This window comes from Peromyscus eremicus, chromosome 1 (assembly GCF_949786415.1).
Source record: "Peromyscus eremicus chromosome 1, PerEre_H2_v1, whole genome shotgun sequence".
NCBI classification, from domain to species: Eukaryota; Metazoa; Chordata; class Mammalia; order Rodentia; family Cricetidae; genus Peromyscus; species Peromyscus eremicus.
In genome coordinates this window covers 95,354,175-95,369,760 of record NC_081416.1, presented here as the reverse complement: position 1 = coordinate 95,369,760, position 15,586 = coordinate 95,354,175, and the positions used below count along the sequence as shown (strand labels likewise).

The 15,586-nt window shown below is 46.1% G+C and overlaps 1 protein-coding gene across 1 annotated transcript; it reads right to left on the bottom strand.

The window, feature by feature from the left end:
* Positions 1–2,135: 2,135 nt before the first annotated feature.
* On the bottom strand, positions 2,136–13,079 carry Hpx (hemopexin). The gene is made up of 10 exons (XM_059252098.1): positions 9,881–13,079; positions 9,684–9,742; positions 9,532–9,603; positions 9,249–9,370; positions 6,580–6,733; positions 5,762–5,974; positions 5,389–5,517; positions 2,836–2,966; positions 2,590–2,752; positions 2,136–2,451 (listed from the first exon to the last, which is right to left on the bottom strand). The coding sequence occupies exons 1-10, from the start codon at positions 10,186–10,188 to the stop codon at positions 2,192–2,194; spliced, it is 1,611 nt and encodes a 536-aa protein (XP_059108081.1). The 5' UTR covers positions 10,189–13,079; the 3' UTR covers positions 2,136–2,191.
* Between the last annotated feature and the right edge of the window lie 2,507 nt (positions 13,080–15,586).

The following is a 15,586-nucleotide window of genomic DNA, read 5'->3' as shown; positions in this document are numbered from 1 at the left end:
AGCAGCACTAAACCCATTTTTGAAGAAGTCATGGAGAGTACGATGTAGATAATCAGAGTAAAACCTCCTGCTTGGGGCTAGAGAGATGGCTCAGCAATTAGGAGTACTACTTTTTCTTCCAGAGGACCCAGGTTCAATTCTCAGCATCCACATGGCAGCTCATAACTCTCTAGTAATTCCAGTCCCAGGGGATCAGCTGCCCCCTTCTGGCCTCCACCAGCACTAGGCATGTGTAGTAGGACAGGCCCATACAGTCAAGGAAATTGGCTCAAACCAATTGCCAAGGCATGCACATAACATACTTCCTTATGAGCCAACCTGAAGCCTGCCTGAGGGCCTAGCAACAGGTGCTGTCGGAGTTCCTGATCACTGTCAGAGTTCCTGATCCTGCCCAGCCAATGAGGGATGACCACGCAATGCCACCAGATTGTGACACAGACTGGGTGCTGGGAGAAGGGTATGTAAGGCCTTCCCCGTTATTGAATAAACAAGTTTGTGGTTTGCCTTCAACTGACTCCCCGTGTCTGTGCTGTTGACACCTTGTCTTCTCACCCCCTCCCCCGAGGAAGCCGTTAGACTCAAGCAACATCCATGCACACAGTACACTGACATACATGCAGGCAAAACACCCAAACACATAAAATAAAATAAAATAAAATAAAATAAAATAAAATAAAATAAAATAAAATAAAATAAAATAAAATAAAATAAAATAAAATAAAATAAATACGAATACCTCCACCCACCCAGCTAGAGTTTCAGGATATTTTTTTAGCCTAAATTTTAGGCCCTAAACCGAACCAACCTCCAATCTCAGCTGACTTTGTAAGGGAAAGAGAATCTCAGATGAGATCCACTGTTACAATTCTCTAACTTGGTGGTTGTAATGGAGCCTAAAGCTTTGGCTAGCTTCTGAGCAGAAAAGAACCAAGCGTTGTAACTTCTATGTGGGAGGCATCTGCTGGCCTCTAGGGTGCACACACCATGAAGGGCAATCTCCTACCAGCAGACTGCGCGAGGCCCCAGGCCCCAGAAGAATCCCCCTGGAGACTGGTTTGTACATGCACGTCACTGTTCCAGCTTCCAGCGTCGTTCCTTCTGTCTCCACCCAGCCACTGTTGCACACCTAGTGTTCCTCCTTTCCCTCTTTGCCTTCATTCCCCTTGGGCTTAACTCAAGGCAGTGAAATCTTAACGGCTGATTTCTACCCAAACCACTCAGAACTACAGTTTGAACCCCCATCCACCCACAGAAGATGTTCCACAGCAACTCCAAGTCAATCCACCTTGAATAGCATGGCTGCCCCAAGCCCTAGGGCTCCCAATGCCCTAGGGCCAGTTGTGGTCAATTTGCAGATTAGTTCACAGTCTTAACTCTCTTACATGCTGGGCACACTCAACAGTTTCTCTTCCTATTCTGGTCTTTTTTACCCACTATGTGTAGATAAGCTGGAATAAATCATGTTCTGGGCTGGGAATGCGGCTCAGTTGGTAGAGTGCTTGTCTAGCAGTCACAAAGTACTGAGTTTGATCTCCAGCATGGCATAAACTGGGCATGGCGGTGCATGCTTGTAACCCTAGCACTGGAAAGGTCAAGACACTATGATTAGAGAAGTTCAAGGCCATCCTTGGCTAAATAGGGAGTTTGAAGCCAGCCGAGGCTACATGAGACCCTGCAAGAAGAAGGGAGCGGGGGAGAGGAGGAGGGTTAGGAAGAGCAGAGAAATCAGAAGAAATCAAAGGAAAAACAAGCAAGAAAAGGCTTGTGGTTTGGATTACAAAGTCATCTATGTACTGCCCTTACTCCCCACAGCCTTGTTTGAGCTTGGGAATCTCAATGCTTAAGCAGGAGAGATGGCTCAGCTTTTAACAGCTCACACTGCTCTTGACTAGGATCCATGTTTAATCCCCAGCACCCACGTTGGGCATCTCATAACTGCCCGTAACTCCAGCTCAAGGGGATCCAATTCCTCTCCCCTCTGTGGGCACTCGACTCACACACACATACCCATGCACATTCATATACTTTTTAAAAAAAAACGATAAAATAACATTTTAAAAAGAGAGTTGCTAACTTTTCAATCCAAACAAAGAAGATTTGATGTGATTTCACATCATTCATGTGAAGAAGCCATTTGGTTTTATTAGGAGAGGTGGCTGGGCTGGGCTGGGTGAATACCCATCAGGGTTTCTTACTGACGGCAGCCAAGGAGGCCGTTTACTTGCTGGGGCTGAGGAACCATCTTGGCGGCATTCAGTTTGTCTATACTGCTGTAGCAGTACAAATTGGGCCCATGGATAAGGTACAAGCTGGGACCGTTGGACGAACATGAGTTGGGGCCAAGGGACTTTTCCAAACACAGGGCCCCATCAATTTTCTCATGGGGCCAAGAAAGCTCTGTCCATGTCGCCTGAGCTCCTGACTTCAGGTCCAGCCACCAGAGCCGCCGTCCTGGGAAGAAGACAACACACTTAACATGGCTTCTATATCACAGGGATCTCAATTTAGCTTTTCTCATTCCCTCCTGGTCACCTATGCTGTGAAGAGTTAGCAGAACAAGACACCCCTTAGCACCCAAAAGCTCCTCACCTGCTGTGACATAGAGCCTGGAAGAACCTGGACAGGTAAAGGTCGAATCCACAGTCTCCAGGCTGATCCCGGGAGGGCTCCCGATTTCCTTCTCCAGCCGCTTTGGATAACCACTTACTAGGGTATTGCCTCCCTTTGTCAGGAAGACATATACTTGAGTGCCCTAGGGGACGAAGGAGAGTGAGCAACATAGGCCTGTATAGTCTTGTTCCAGTTTCCATCTACAGCCTTTCTCCCAATACGCACCTGGATCAGATAGACTTTATCATCCCAGGAAAAGGCAGCATCTACTGTTGAAGGACCCTGGGGCCAATGATGAGCGATGGGCCAGCTGTGCCACCCATCACGGCTGGTGTCCAGACGCCAGTAGTGGGAGCCTGTGGGATATCAGAGGTAGTGCTATTGCTGGTGGCAAAAGCTAATGTAGTAAAAGGACAAGCGATGAATGCAGGTTGGAGTCATGAGAGGGAGAGAATGCATGCAGAGGCCAAGAAGGAATCGGGAGCATGAGAGGAGAACCATGTTAGGGACTGTGGCTCCACTGGAGCTGGGGTCAGCAGGGGCCTGATAGAGAGGCCGTTGTGGAGAACAGCAGACAAGAGTTCAGCAGCTGTGTGTGTGGTGTGTGTAAGGCATATGCACATGTGTATGGAGAAGGATGCATGTGTGCAGAGGCCACAGGAGAACGTCAGCTGTCCTGCTCAATCAATCATTCTCCACCCCATTCTCTTGAAAACCAGCTCTCTGGCTCTAGCACTAGGCTGGCAGCCAGCAAACCCCAGTGATCCTCCTGTCTCTGCTCCCCAACAGTAATGGGATTACAGGTATACACCCGGGTTTACCTGGCCGTTTACATGGATCCTGGGGGATCCAAACTCAGTTCCTCATACTTGAGCAGCTGGCGCGCTAACTCACTGAGCCATCTCTCCAGTGTCTTTTATTCTCATAGCAACATAGTAAAAGAATTCAGACTCCCACTTACCACTTACCTCCCTTTCCCCCATTGCTCTCTAGCTGTACTTGCGCTCCTATCCTTCTTTGAAAAGGATCCTATCAAGGTCAGCACTGTCCTCCAAATCTAATGGTTAATTTCTACCTCCTGGCTTTCGTCCGCAATTGACTGCTCACCACTCCCTTGTCCTTATAGACAGGGTCTTGGTTCTTATGTCTGCTATGGAGCTGAGGGTGGCATTCATGAACTTCTGATCTTCGGCCTCCACCTGCCATGCCCAGTTTATATGTATGCTGCTAGGGATCTAGTCAAGAGCTTGGTACATGCTAAGCAAACACTCTACCAACTGAGCTACATCCCTAACCTAATCCTTCTTCAAACACTCAAAAAAAAAATCTTGGCTCCTACAATCCCAGACTCATCTAGTATGCTGCTTATCTTTCTGACTATCCTTTTTGGTCTTATATCTAAGAGATTAGAGTTCCTGTTTTGTCCTCTTTTCTTCTCTAAATACCTTTAACTCCCCTGGTGTTCTCACAAACACCATCTATATGCTGAGGACAAGCATGGACTCTTTTCCACTCAGACTGACATTTCTTTTGAACTTTAGGCCCAAATTCAATTGTCCACCTGATACATTCATTTGGTCCTATTTGGTATACCAAACCTAGCATGTTCCAATCAATCTCTGCTCCAACTCACTCTCTCTCTCTCTCTCTCTCTCTCTCTCTCTCTCTCTCTCTCTCTCTCTCCCTCCCTCCCTCCCTCCCTCCCTCCCTCCCTCCCTCTCTGTCTGTGACCTCACACTCTTAACCATAGATGCATACTCTCCTGACACATGTTTTTCCTATGACAGGTGTTCTCAGCTCAGTTCTGAATTGTCACAACATGTGTGTTTCATTGCAGCTATATGTTTTCAGTAAGGTGTGCATTCTGAGAGGAGTCACTTTCCATGTAGCTATGTACTTCCCAATAGAACCCGTTAATCACAACGTATCCTGTTTGCTCAGATGTTTTTACTTTTCTGTGCCCTTGCTGTCTGCACCACTTTTGCTACGTTATCTCAGGTTGAATGTGGTGGTGTTGTTTCCTCCCCATTCTGGAGATGTCTTCAGTGTTGAGAGTGCCCTGAAACACCTGCCTGAGGAGTTATATGTCCCCAAATATCATGAGGTAGCTTTCACCAACTGAAAACAAAGGTCAAGGGATGGGTCTCTTCATTGGACATTCAAAACAAAAATCTCCTTGAAGCTACATCCTAAGGGTCTAGAGTACGCATGCTTCTTTTCTGTTTCTTAGCAGTGGGAACATCTCATGCCTAGGTGATGCTGAGTCCAGAGGCTGGGATATAAAAACTAAGCACCTTGGAAAGATGGGGTTCCTGAAATAAATTAAGGGGGGAGCCACAGTATTCAGAAAGGCATGTGTGAGAGCAAATTTCTAGGGGGAACAGAGACACAGGGAGATCCAGAGAGCAAGTGAGAGCCAGGAGTCTCAGAGGGACATGCAAGAGCAAGGGATACAAGCAGATGTGGATGCACAGCAAGGTCCAGAGAGCAAATGACAGTCAGAGGGCCCAGCAGAGCAAGGGAAACACGAGCAATTACTGGAGACAGGGGAGAACATGACACTGAGATTCAGACAGGTAGAAGACGTGGAAGGAAGGCATGGACAATGGAAGATAAGGTTGGAAATATGCATCTGAGGAGATGGAGTGCTAAATGGAGGTGAGGTACAAAGGGACCAAACACAGGATATGGTGATGAAAGTGGGGGGCTATGTCAGAGAAGAGAGGTACAAACAAAAGAGACAGGAGGAATGATAGGGAATTTGGGGTGGTCTCTCACCAGTGAAGGCGTAGGTGGCACCACGGTGGTCGGACATTAATGCAGTCAAGCCGGGATCTGGGCTACAGCGTGAATGCATAGGATGGGTGCTATTCCCGTGACCAGTTACATTTCTGTGTCTACCATGGCCTGGAAGAGAAACAGGTGATGGGAACACACAGCAGGAGGGAGGCTGGGGTTAGAGTAGGTTTTGCAGATGAAGAGATAGCCGGGGTTAGTAGGAATGTGGGCTTCCCCTGCTTGAGGACAATAGGAGAACTCACACCTAAGATGTTAGAGTACAGAATTAAGGCGGGAGGTGAGCATATGAGGTCAGCAAGCTCAGTCAGCATGGATAACTTCCAGTGGGTCCCAGAGGTTGGGGCTTTCTCACCTCTGCCAGGGCAGGACATGAAGTAGTCACGGGCATCCAGAGGGTATCTGGGAGGCACCTCTCCTGTGACTGGGTTGAAGCGCAGGAACTGGTTACCCTGGAAGCAGTAGTAACGTTCAAGCCACCTCAAGGCTGAGGTGCAATTCCCAACAGCCGGCCAGGAACGTTCCTTTTTGGTTCTTGTAGCAAAGTCCCAGAACCACTTGCGGTTGCCTATAACCAAGAAATCAAAAGGCATTCAGTGAGGCTGGATTATGCACGCCTTGGGCTTGCACTGGGGCCCAGGAGAGGTGGCATACAGTAGATGGCTATATGGAGCAAACAAGCCCAGCAGGGAGGTAGTTGAATAGAGTGATCACACATCAAAAGCCAGCAGCAAGGTGCACATGATCAACCCAGGAATAGGAAGAGTTGGGAGAAGTCAGAGAAAGAGGAAACAAACTGAAATTTGAGGTAAGAGCTATAAGGCAAACAAGAAAGGAAGCCGGAGGCAAATTCAGTATTCAGGGAATAGTGTGGAGTTTCTGGAGCCAAGATCAGGAGATGTTAGAAGTCAAAGCTGGGAGGTCAATAGGGGTTTGCTCATGGTGAGATATGTACATAAGGCCAAGGAGCACAGGTCTGTCCCAGGGTCATGAGGAATAAAGGAGAAATGTTAGCTCAGTCATTAGAATGACTTCTACCCCTTACTCTACTTGACCTCTAGCCTGGAACAGGCTTTTCCATTTCCTTTCCTCATAAAACCAACAGTGGCTCTTCCGCCATCACCATGAGCATCACAACTCCATCTATGTTCTTGGATTCCTGTGTGGACACACCTTGGAAGAAGATTATGCCTTCACTCTGGCATTCTCCATGGTGGCATTCTACAGCTGCATCCAGTGGGTATGGGATTCCAGGAAATTCTTCTTGGAGCAATTTTGGATATCCATTTTCCTTCTTTTCAGGAGGGTATACCCAGACTTTGTCTCCCTGCATCCAAAAACACTCTTTTGGGAACTGTTCAGCTTCAGATACATTGCATGCACAAGCACTTTTGCTCTATTGCACATACACACTATCTCCTTACAGCTTCATGCATTTTCAGTCCACATGTTGCCCCTTGTTGCAATACATACTCTCAGCCAACACAGTCACCATATTACAATGCATACACATCTGGCTATGTATAACCAGACACTCCTGTGGCACACTTAATTACAGCACTCTTAGTTTTGGCAAGAACATCCACAAGTAGGTATCTTCTAATCACTCGTCCATTCATATATTCATTTATTTATAGATTCATTAAAGAAACACAAACTGAATGACTATTACAGATTGAGCATTATGAGAAGCACTGAGCATCCAGGGATGGCAAGACTGAAAGCAATTGCTACATCCCAGCCATTCAGCCACCAAGGTGCAAAGCATGTAAAAAGCACATCGATAATACAGGGGAAATGTCGAATTATGTCTGGGAAAGTCCCGGAAAGTTTTAGTGTGGAGAGAAAGTATATGGCCAAAGAGTTGAAAAAAATGAGTGAGAATTTACCAGGTAAAGAGGACAGGAGTATAGAGGATCCTAACATGTACAGAGTACTCAGAAGACTTGGTGTGACCTCAGGCTATACAGTGAACAAGGCAAGGGAAGAAAAAACGAACACATAGACAAAACAAGGCTAGCTCCCTCAGACCCACATGTGCCTGACATATAGTAACCGGTACATGGTGGTACATTTACTGAAACAGGAAACAGAGAAAAGGTTGCTTTGTAAGAAAGACACCAAATTTATTTGGGAGAATGCTGGGTTTGGTGTACCTGAGGAATAACTAAGTCAAAGATTTTTCAACAAGAAAGTGAAAAGAGATTTCCAAAGCTCAGGAGAGTGATCCAGATCTGGTATACCACAGTGCCCTTAAAGCCACGGCAGTGGTTGAAATCACCTAGGAAGGGTGCTTGGACAGGCTCAGAGTGGATCCCCAAGCAACAAACATTTTGGAACTGGCTGTGCTGGCTAGTTTTATGTCACCTGCATACAAGCTAGAGTCATCTGAAAGGAGGGAACCTCAATTGAGAAAATGCCTCAGTAAGATCTGGCTGCAGGGCATTTTTTAAATCGGCGACTGATGGGGGAGGGCCCAGCTCATTGTGGGTGGTGCCATCCCTGGGCTGGTGGTCCTGGTTCTATATGAAAGCAGGTTGAGCACACCATCGGGAGCAAGTGAGTAAGCAGCACCCCTCCATGGCCTTGGCATAAACTCCTGCTTTCATGTTCCTGCCCTGTTTCAGTTCCTGTCTTGAGTTCCCTTGATGATCAACAGCTATGTTGAAGTGTAAGCCAAATAAACCCTTTCCTCTTAACTTGCTTTTGCTCATGGTGTTTCATCACAGCAATAGAACCCCTAATGAGGACACTGGTTAAGAAGAGGGAGTGGAAAGAGGCAGGAGACGAAATAAAGCTGTCAGACAGGGCCACCTCAACCACACACACCCTTAGGCAAGTTAAGAGAACTTATCTCTTCCTATGAGCGGACAGTTTAGGCCAGGTCCTGGGGCTTCATGAAGACAAGAATCAGTATATTTTAAATCCTTTGCTTGCCCCCTTGGCCAGGTGCCATTGTGTTGGGAAAAACTTGCCACACATATAAATAGGACCATATACAGGGTCATAGAAGCCAAAGAAAGAAATTGCCATAAGTTAGGAATAGCAAGGCCAGCTAGAACTAGATTAGGTATGAAGAATAGCCATTAGATATTGGCTTTTCCTGCCCACAGGTGCACATGCTCTGTCTCTGTTTTTCTGTCTGTCTGTCTCTGTCTCTGTCTCTCTCTCTCTGTCTTTCTCTCTCTCTCTGTCACACACACACACACACACACACACACACACACACACAGAGAGAGAGAGAGAGAGAGAGAGAGAGAGAGAGAGAGAGAGAGAGAGAGAGAGAGAGAGAACCTGTGTTTTTTCAGGAAAATAAGGTACAAGGGAGGAAACTTTGTACCTATTGGCAAGGGCCCTGCCATAGTTTGAATGTGTCCCTCAAAGTTATGTTTGTTCCCACGCAACAGTGCTGGGAGGTGGAGCCTAATTAGACATCGTTAGTTCATCAGAGCCCAGCCTCACAAATGGCTTAATGTCATTATTGGCTCAATATGATAATGGGAGCAGGTTGGTTATCATAAGAGTGGGCCACTATAAAAGCAGGTTTGGACCCTTCTGGCTCTCTCATGCCTTCTTTTACCTTGGTGCCATCTTTCTATAGGCTGTGACGCAGCATGAATTCCCTTGCCAGACACCAGCACTATGCCCTTGGGCTTCCCAAACTCCAGACCCATGAGCCAAGTAAAATACTATTCATTAAAACTATCTACTATCAGATATTCCTTTACAGCAGCAGAAAATGGACCAAGTCAGGCTCCATGCCAAGGACACTTGAGGGAGGAGGGACTCTAATGTTGATTCCAGCCCTTTCCAGCCCAGCTCTTCCCTTGAGCCAGCAGTACCTTGATCAGGAAGACACTGTCGGGACCACGGCGGAATGCAGCATCCACTGAGATGGTGGAATTCTTCCACCTCTCTGAGATTAATTCCCGGATCCCTGCATGACCCCTCCACACGAACTCCCCTGAAAAACCAACACTCTCTGAGGGATCTAGAACAAACCTTTGGCTGACTGAGATAGTTTCAAAGAAACAATATATATATATATATATATATATATATATATATATATATATATATATATATATATATATATATATACCAATATGCATAGCTTCCTCTTACCTTTAAAGAACAGCATGGTCCCATTGTGATCCAGGGTGGCAGCATCAAAGCTCCAGCCATCTGAGCAGCGCTCTGGATTGGAAAAGTATTAGTAAGATGATAAAATGCAGAGACACAGAAGACAGAAAGACTCAAGGAATTGGGGGTCTCACCGATTACATCTGAGTCTGGCTTGCTCCCACTTTCAGCTTCAGCAACATTCCCATGGGCACTAGAGAAAACATAAATAGATATCTGGGTCCATTGGGTCCTATTCCTCTTCCTTAGCTCATGACCTAGTCTGGAAACTGGCCCTGTCCCACTCAAGCCCAGATCACAATCCTCTATTCCTAATTCCAGCTTTACTCACGAAGGAAGAGGGTTGGCAACAGCCAGGGACCAGCACAGGCCCAGCACCACCAGGGTCACTGGTGCTACCACTGTCCTAGCCATGCTGAGCTGGAAAGGCCACGGGACAGCACTGGGCATGAGGCTGAGCTTATATAGTTCAGCACCACCCCCATTTCCAACCTTATTGAGAAAGACTGGACTTCCAAGACTGTGACAATATTGGCAGATGACACCACAGCAAATAAGGTCAAAGTCTAAAAAGAAATCCGAATCCAAGACTCTCTTCCCAGCAGTAGCCCCCACCCCCTTCAGCAAATTTTCAGCCATGACTAGCTCATATCCTCTGTGACTCTCTTACATACTGACAACAGGTATAGGTGCTCATAAATCAGGACAGGATGGACGGTTACCTTTCTGAGGCTGAGTTTATCTCTACAATGGGAGAGGAAAGAAGCAGGGGTGGGAGATGAACCTTTTCTGTGTACTGAGTATCAAGTCCAACTCAACTAAGGCCTACGGCAACTAAACAGACTACTGCTTATAACCCTGCACACACAAATGCGCTTCCTCAGAAATATTCAAGAGAATCTTTTCCAAGCATCAGTCATGGGAGCCTCTCCTGGGGGTACCCCAAACTTTTACAGCTTTATCTCTGGACTACTGGTTTGGAGATATTGTCTCACACTATTGCCAAATAATCCATACCCTGTCCCTAATTCAACCCCTACCAGGAAAAAAAAAAAAGTTGTGAAAAGCTTCTGAGGGGAGGCCTGACAGTAACAGGGCCCAAAGAGGCGTCTTTTACCTATAATTTCTCTCGATGATTCCAACTTAGTGGGGAAACGCTTTATTTACCTATCACAGAACACAGTGAATTGTAACTAGGATTGCACAACCTTTACAACAGATTTTGGCTTCAGTGTTCCCTTCTCCATACATGTTTTCTAGACCAGCTTTTCTGACCTCTGGGCCTCTCGTTCCCTATATGCCACCCACTAAAATTGGAATTATTTTTTCCAGCTACTTACTGATTGCTTTCTGTTAGTTCTGTTTCTTAAGCAATCCGGGGTTTCCCACACACCAGGCAAGCACTCTGCCATCCCAGCCCTGTTGTTCTGTGTTCACCTCCTGACCTGCTTTGGCTCGTATCATTCCATTTCTGAGAATTCCCCCTCTTCTGAAGCAAGTGGACATTATTAATGGGGGTATCTTTAGGACAGGTATGTACTGAACTCTAGGGGGTCACATTTGCTTGTCACTGCCCTTTCTCTGTTGGTCCTGTTTCTCTCCCCAATGTTTCGGTTCCACGTCCTTCTCATTCCTGGACATCACCTGCCACTTCCAGTACCTGCTTTTCTCATCACTCTCTGAGACCTCTTCCAAAGCCTGCCTCAGTTCCACCCAAGATTTGCTGTCAGCTCAGAGAACTGTAGGTAGTGCCGGCTAGGCTTTAGCCCGAGTCTCCCAGACCTCTGTTCCTTAGTGATCCTTCTTGGGTGGTCTTATGGTCCTTATATCTTCTACACAACCTTAGGGAAGCCTGAGCTAACTCTCTCCATTATTAAGTGATGCGATCAGACTGCACACTGTGCTCATGCTGAGCACATGATCTACTCCTCTTGCCCCTCTTTTCTATGCTGCAAAAATTCCTCCAACTAGAAAATCAGAGCTCTGGGAACTCTGGGGCATGACACCAGGCTTCTGCCATCACATACAATGTCCCCTCCTGCCTAAAAAACGAACATGTGCTGTTAGTGTCACTACTTCCTCATGGGTCAGTGAGCAAAGCTAGATTCCAGAAAACAAAGGACACAGCTCCTATAACTGAGGCCCGACACCCACCTTCTCCCATCATAAGACATCTCTTGGCTGGATCTGCACTGGTAGCTGATACTCCTAGACTCCCTTTCTTCTCACAGCCTCTGTATTTAGCCTTTCTGGGGATCCATTACTAATTTGTAGGCCAGTCTCCCTCTGCCTAGCAGAGTCCTTAAAAGAGAAACAGCACTAGATGCTCATTTTACAGTTTAGTCTCTTCCCATACAGCTCCTCAGAAAAGTGTTGATGGCCCTTTAACATTGTTGTTTCCTAACTGTCTGTCATCCATTCATCCAGTGGCTTAAATGCAATACCTCCAGGGACTCACTAGAACGCCACAGTGTTTCACAAGCAGGCAACACAAATGAAGCCCAACTTCTAGACAAAAACTGTGAGGCAGAAAATTACATCCATTTGGGAACTCTGGGCTATGAATTTGCGGGCAACTTTGGTGCCGGTCACAGGTCATAAGTCACAAGGTAACTCTTCTCCAGCACTCACCACAGCACTGACCTTGCTTTTATTCCTCTCACCAGAGGAAGCCACCTCTGCTTGTCCTCAGTCCAGCCCTCCTCCTGCCTGGACCACGAAGCTTGTTCATGGTTGTGCACAGGCGCCCCCTGGAGACCACAGGCACCAGTGCACGCCTACCTTCAACCACAGGCTGGGAAGATTTCCCTCTGGCTGATGGGCTTTCCAGACCTGCCCTCTCACTCCTCCTAATGCCTAGTTACGTGGGTTTAGAGGCACATCCTCTTCTCTGCTCCCTCCCTGTCCTCTGTAACCCTCCACTATTCAGAAGGGTTATGGAGACCCCAGTCTCCGGCTTGATTTCCAGGGAAATTCAAGCTCTGAAAAATACAATCGTTTCCTTTTTGGTGTAGTCTTTTCAATTCTCCCAACCAATAGCTTTTTGACTTCCCCCAGGAAAGATTGAACATAGGCCAGCAAAGCTTTAATGACTAGGACATCCTTTGGCATTGCAAGGCTCTATATTTAAGCTGAACATTGACCTCATTATCCCTTGGGATAGCTACGTCCAACCTGCCCTAAAACTAATCTGACTTCAGTCATTCCTCCTGGGACCATTGAGTACTGGGTGTGCCAGGCCTGCTGCTTTCACTGTGTACTCCAGAGCAGAGACTGGATTCTTCACTCCTGGGGTTAGGAAGCTTAGAAATAAAGCTCCAGGCACCTAAAAAGAGCTCACTGCTCCCAATCAACCTCTCCAACAAAAACATTTTCTCTTGCTTTATAATGGATCTTCTGAATAGTCCATTCCTTTTTATTTACGTTTTTTTTATTCATATGTGTGTGCCTGCTTGTCTATATGTGTACCATGTGCAAGCAGGTGCCTGAGGAGGCCAGAGAGGGGTGTTGGAACCCTGGAGCTGTACTTACAGGCGATTGTAAGCCTCTGGATATGGATGCTGGGAACCACACTCTGGTCTTCTGAGACATCTCTTCTGTCCCTAAACAGTCCATTCCTATCTCCCTATGAGTAGAAAATAATTTATTCACATTTACTAGGTGCCTGTATTTGCTGTTGTACTAAGCATTTAGTGAAATTTTATTTAATTAAATGTTATTTTGTTCCTGTGGTTTGCATGTACTTATCCTCTCTAAATTCATGTACTAGAAGTTTACTCCCCAATGAGGCAGAGGTGGGGGGAGGGAGATGGGACCTATGGGGAAGTTTTTAGGACAATGAAGTTATAAAAAGAGCAGATAGAAAGGTTTTTCTCTCTTCTGCCATGTGAAGGGCAGTCCCTCCTCACTAGGCACCAAATCTACCAGCACCTTAATCTTGTACTTTCTGGCCTCCAGACCTGTGAGAAATACATTTATTTTAAAATCATCCACCTCAGGTGTTTTGTTTTAGCTGTACAAATGGCTGAGGCAGAACTGTTTGTCTTACTTTATGATTGAGGAAACCAACATTAGATATCTTAGCCAAATCACATTGTTAGCAACTAATGGAGCCCTAAACTATGGCTTCCTGATTCCAGGGTGTGTTCCTAAGTTTATGAAGGGCCATGCTAGTAAGCATTTAACAGTTATTCTCTAGGGGGAGAAAGCCCTGATTCATAACATTTGCTGACTTCTGTAGTGTAAATTCTCCTATCACAGTTGATCAAGCTACCAAATGTTAGAAACAAAGAGTGGGCCTGAGACATGCAGTAATAGAATCTATGTGGTCTTCCTACCCCACAGATGTAAAGAAACTAAGGGCACAATAATAGTAAAATAAGTAGTAAGTGATGCTTTTGAATATTCTTCAGCATTCATTTTTAAAAAGATTTAATTTTAAGGTTCAACATGTTTTTTGTTTTTGTTTGGTTTTTGTTTTGTTTTGTTTTGTTTTATAGACAGTATGTAGCCCATGCTGGTCTCACAGTCATGATCCTCCCACTACAGCCTCCTGGGGACTGAGCTCAAAGGTTTGTTTGGTTTTGTTTTCATGGTTTTTCAAGGAAGAGTTTCTCTGTGTAGCCCTGGCTGTCCTGGAACTCACTCTGTAGACCAGGCTGGTGTAGCTAGAGTTTTCCTGCCTGGCTCACAGTCAGGACAATTCTCTCTCACTCGCCAGTCCCACAGCCACTCAGACCCGACCAAGTAAACACAGAGACTTATATTGCTTACAAACTGTATGGCTGTGGCAGGCTTCTTGCTAACTGTTCTTACAGCTTAAATTAATCCATTTCTATTCATCTATACCTTGCCACGTGGCTTGTGGCTTACCGGTACTTTACATCTTCCTTGTCCTGATGGCGGCTGGCAGTGTCTCCTTCACCCAGCTTCCTGTTCTCTCAATTCTCCTCTCTGTTAGTCCCGCCTATACTTCCTGCCTGGCCACTGACCAATCAGTGATTTATTTATTGACCAATCAACAACACATTTGACATACAGACCATCCCATAGCACTTCCCCTTTTCTTTTCTTAAAAAGGAAGGTTTTAACCTTTACACATCTCCAAAGTCAGCTTGGTATATTTGGGAATTTGGGCGTAGCTTTTCTTACTACTTCCTGCTGGAGGGGGGCGCTGTATCTTATGGGGATACAAAGAAAATTTTTAGGATTATGGAATAGTCCATGAGAGTGTATCGTCTGAGCCAGTTGCCTTGAAACCATTCTGGATGTTGGATCATCTCAGCCATGGGGTCATCGGAGACCTTTCAGGGGGTCTTGGCTGGTCAAACTGGATGTATCTTAATCTGGAACAAATCCATAGCCTCTGGCTTTCTGTGGAAACAAAAGACACTCTTTTCCAAAGCAACATATCCTTACATCCAAACTTTGAAGTCAAGGTACCTTTAAAATATACATTTTGGCATAACTCAACAGCTTTGGTAATCAAATGTTTTTCTTCAGTTACGAATATCAAAGAGAACATAATCCAAATTCTCTGTGTGGTAGCCATCTTTACATGGCTTATTTTTTTATATTAGCTTGAGCCTATTGCTTTAAACTGCAGCCTTCTAAGCCTGAAACAGCGCTGGCGCTGTGGCTGCTGGCTCCGCCCACTTCAGCTTCCCAACATGGTGGTGGTACGTGTTTACCGCCAGCTCTGAGAGCTATCGTGGGTCAATGCTTTTATCCAAGCAGCATGCAGCCCAGAAACCTCTGTTTTTGTTTTGTACTAGCAAAGGCTAAATCCACCACGCAGCTTAATGTGCCACTTGCAGAGGCCTCATTCCTGCCATACGGCGGCAGGTCGAGCACGCACACTAGGAACCCACCAGCAGTAGCTCAAACACGCAGGCTGCCGCTAACTTGAAAGAGACAACTAGGAACTGTTCTCAGCTCCGTTTTAGAATCTTTTTACTCAGGTTTTAGGTGGAAACTCTTGCCAACACGTTGGGCGCCATTTATAGCTAGAGTTTTCCTGCCTGGCTCACAGTCAGGA

Coding starts and splice junctions, on each gene's coding strand:
- Hpx (XM_059252098.1), bottom strand. CDS start 10,188: ATGGCTGAAAATTTGCTGAAGGGGGTGGGGGCTACTGCTGGGAAGAGA. Junction 9,743..9,880: donor GTTGCCAACCCTCTTCCTTC/GTGAGTAAAGCT, acceptor TGTTTTCTCTAG/TGCCCATGGGAATGTTGCTG. Junction 2,967..5,388: donor TGCCACCTACGCCTTCACTG/GTGAGAGACCAC, acceptor GATATCCCACAG/GCTCCCACTACTGGCGTCTG.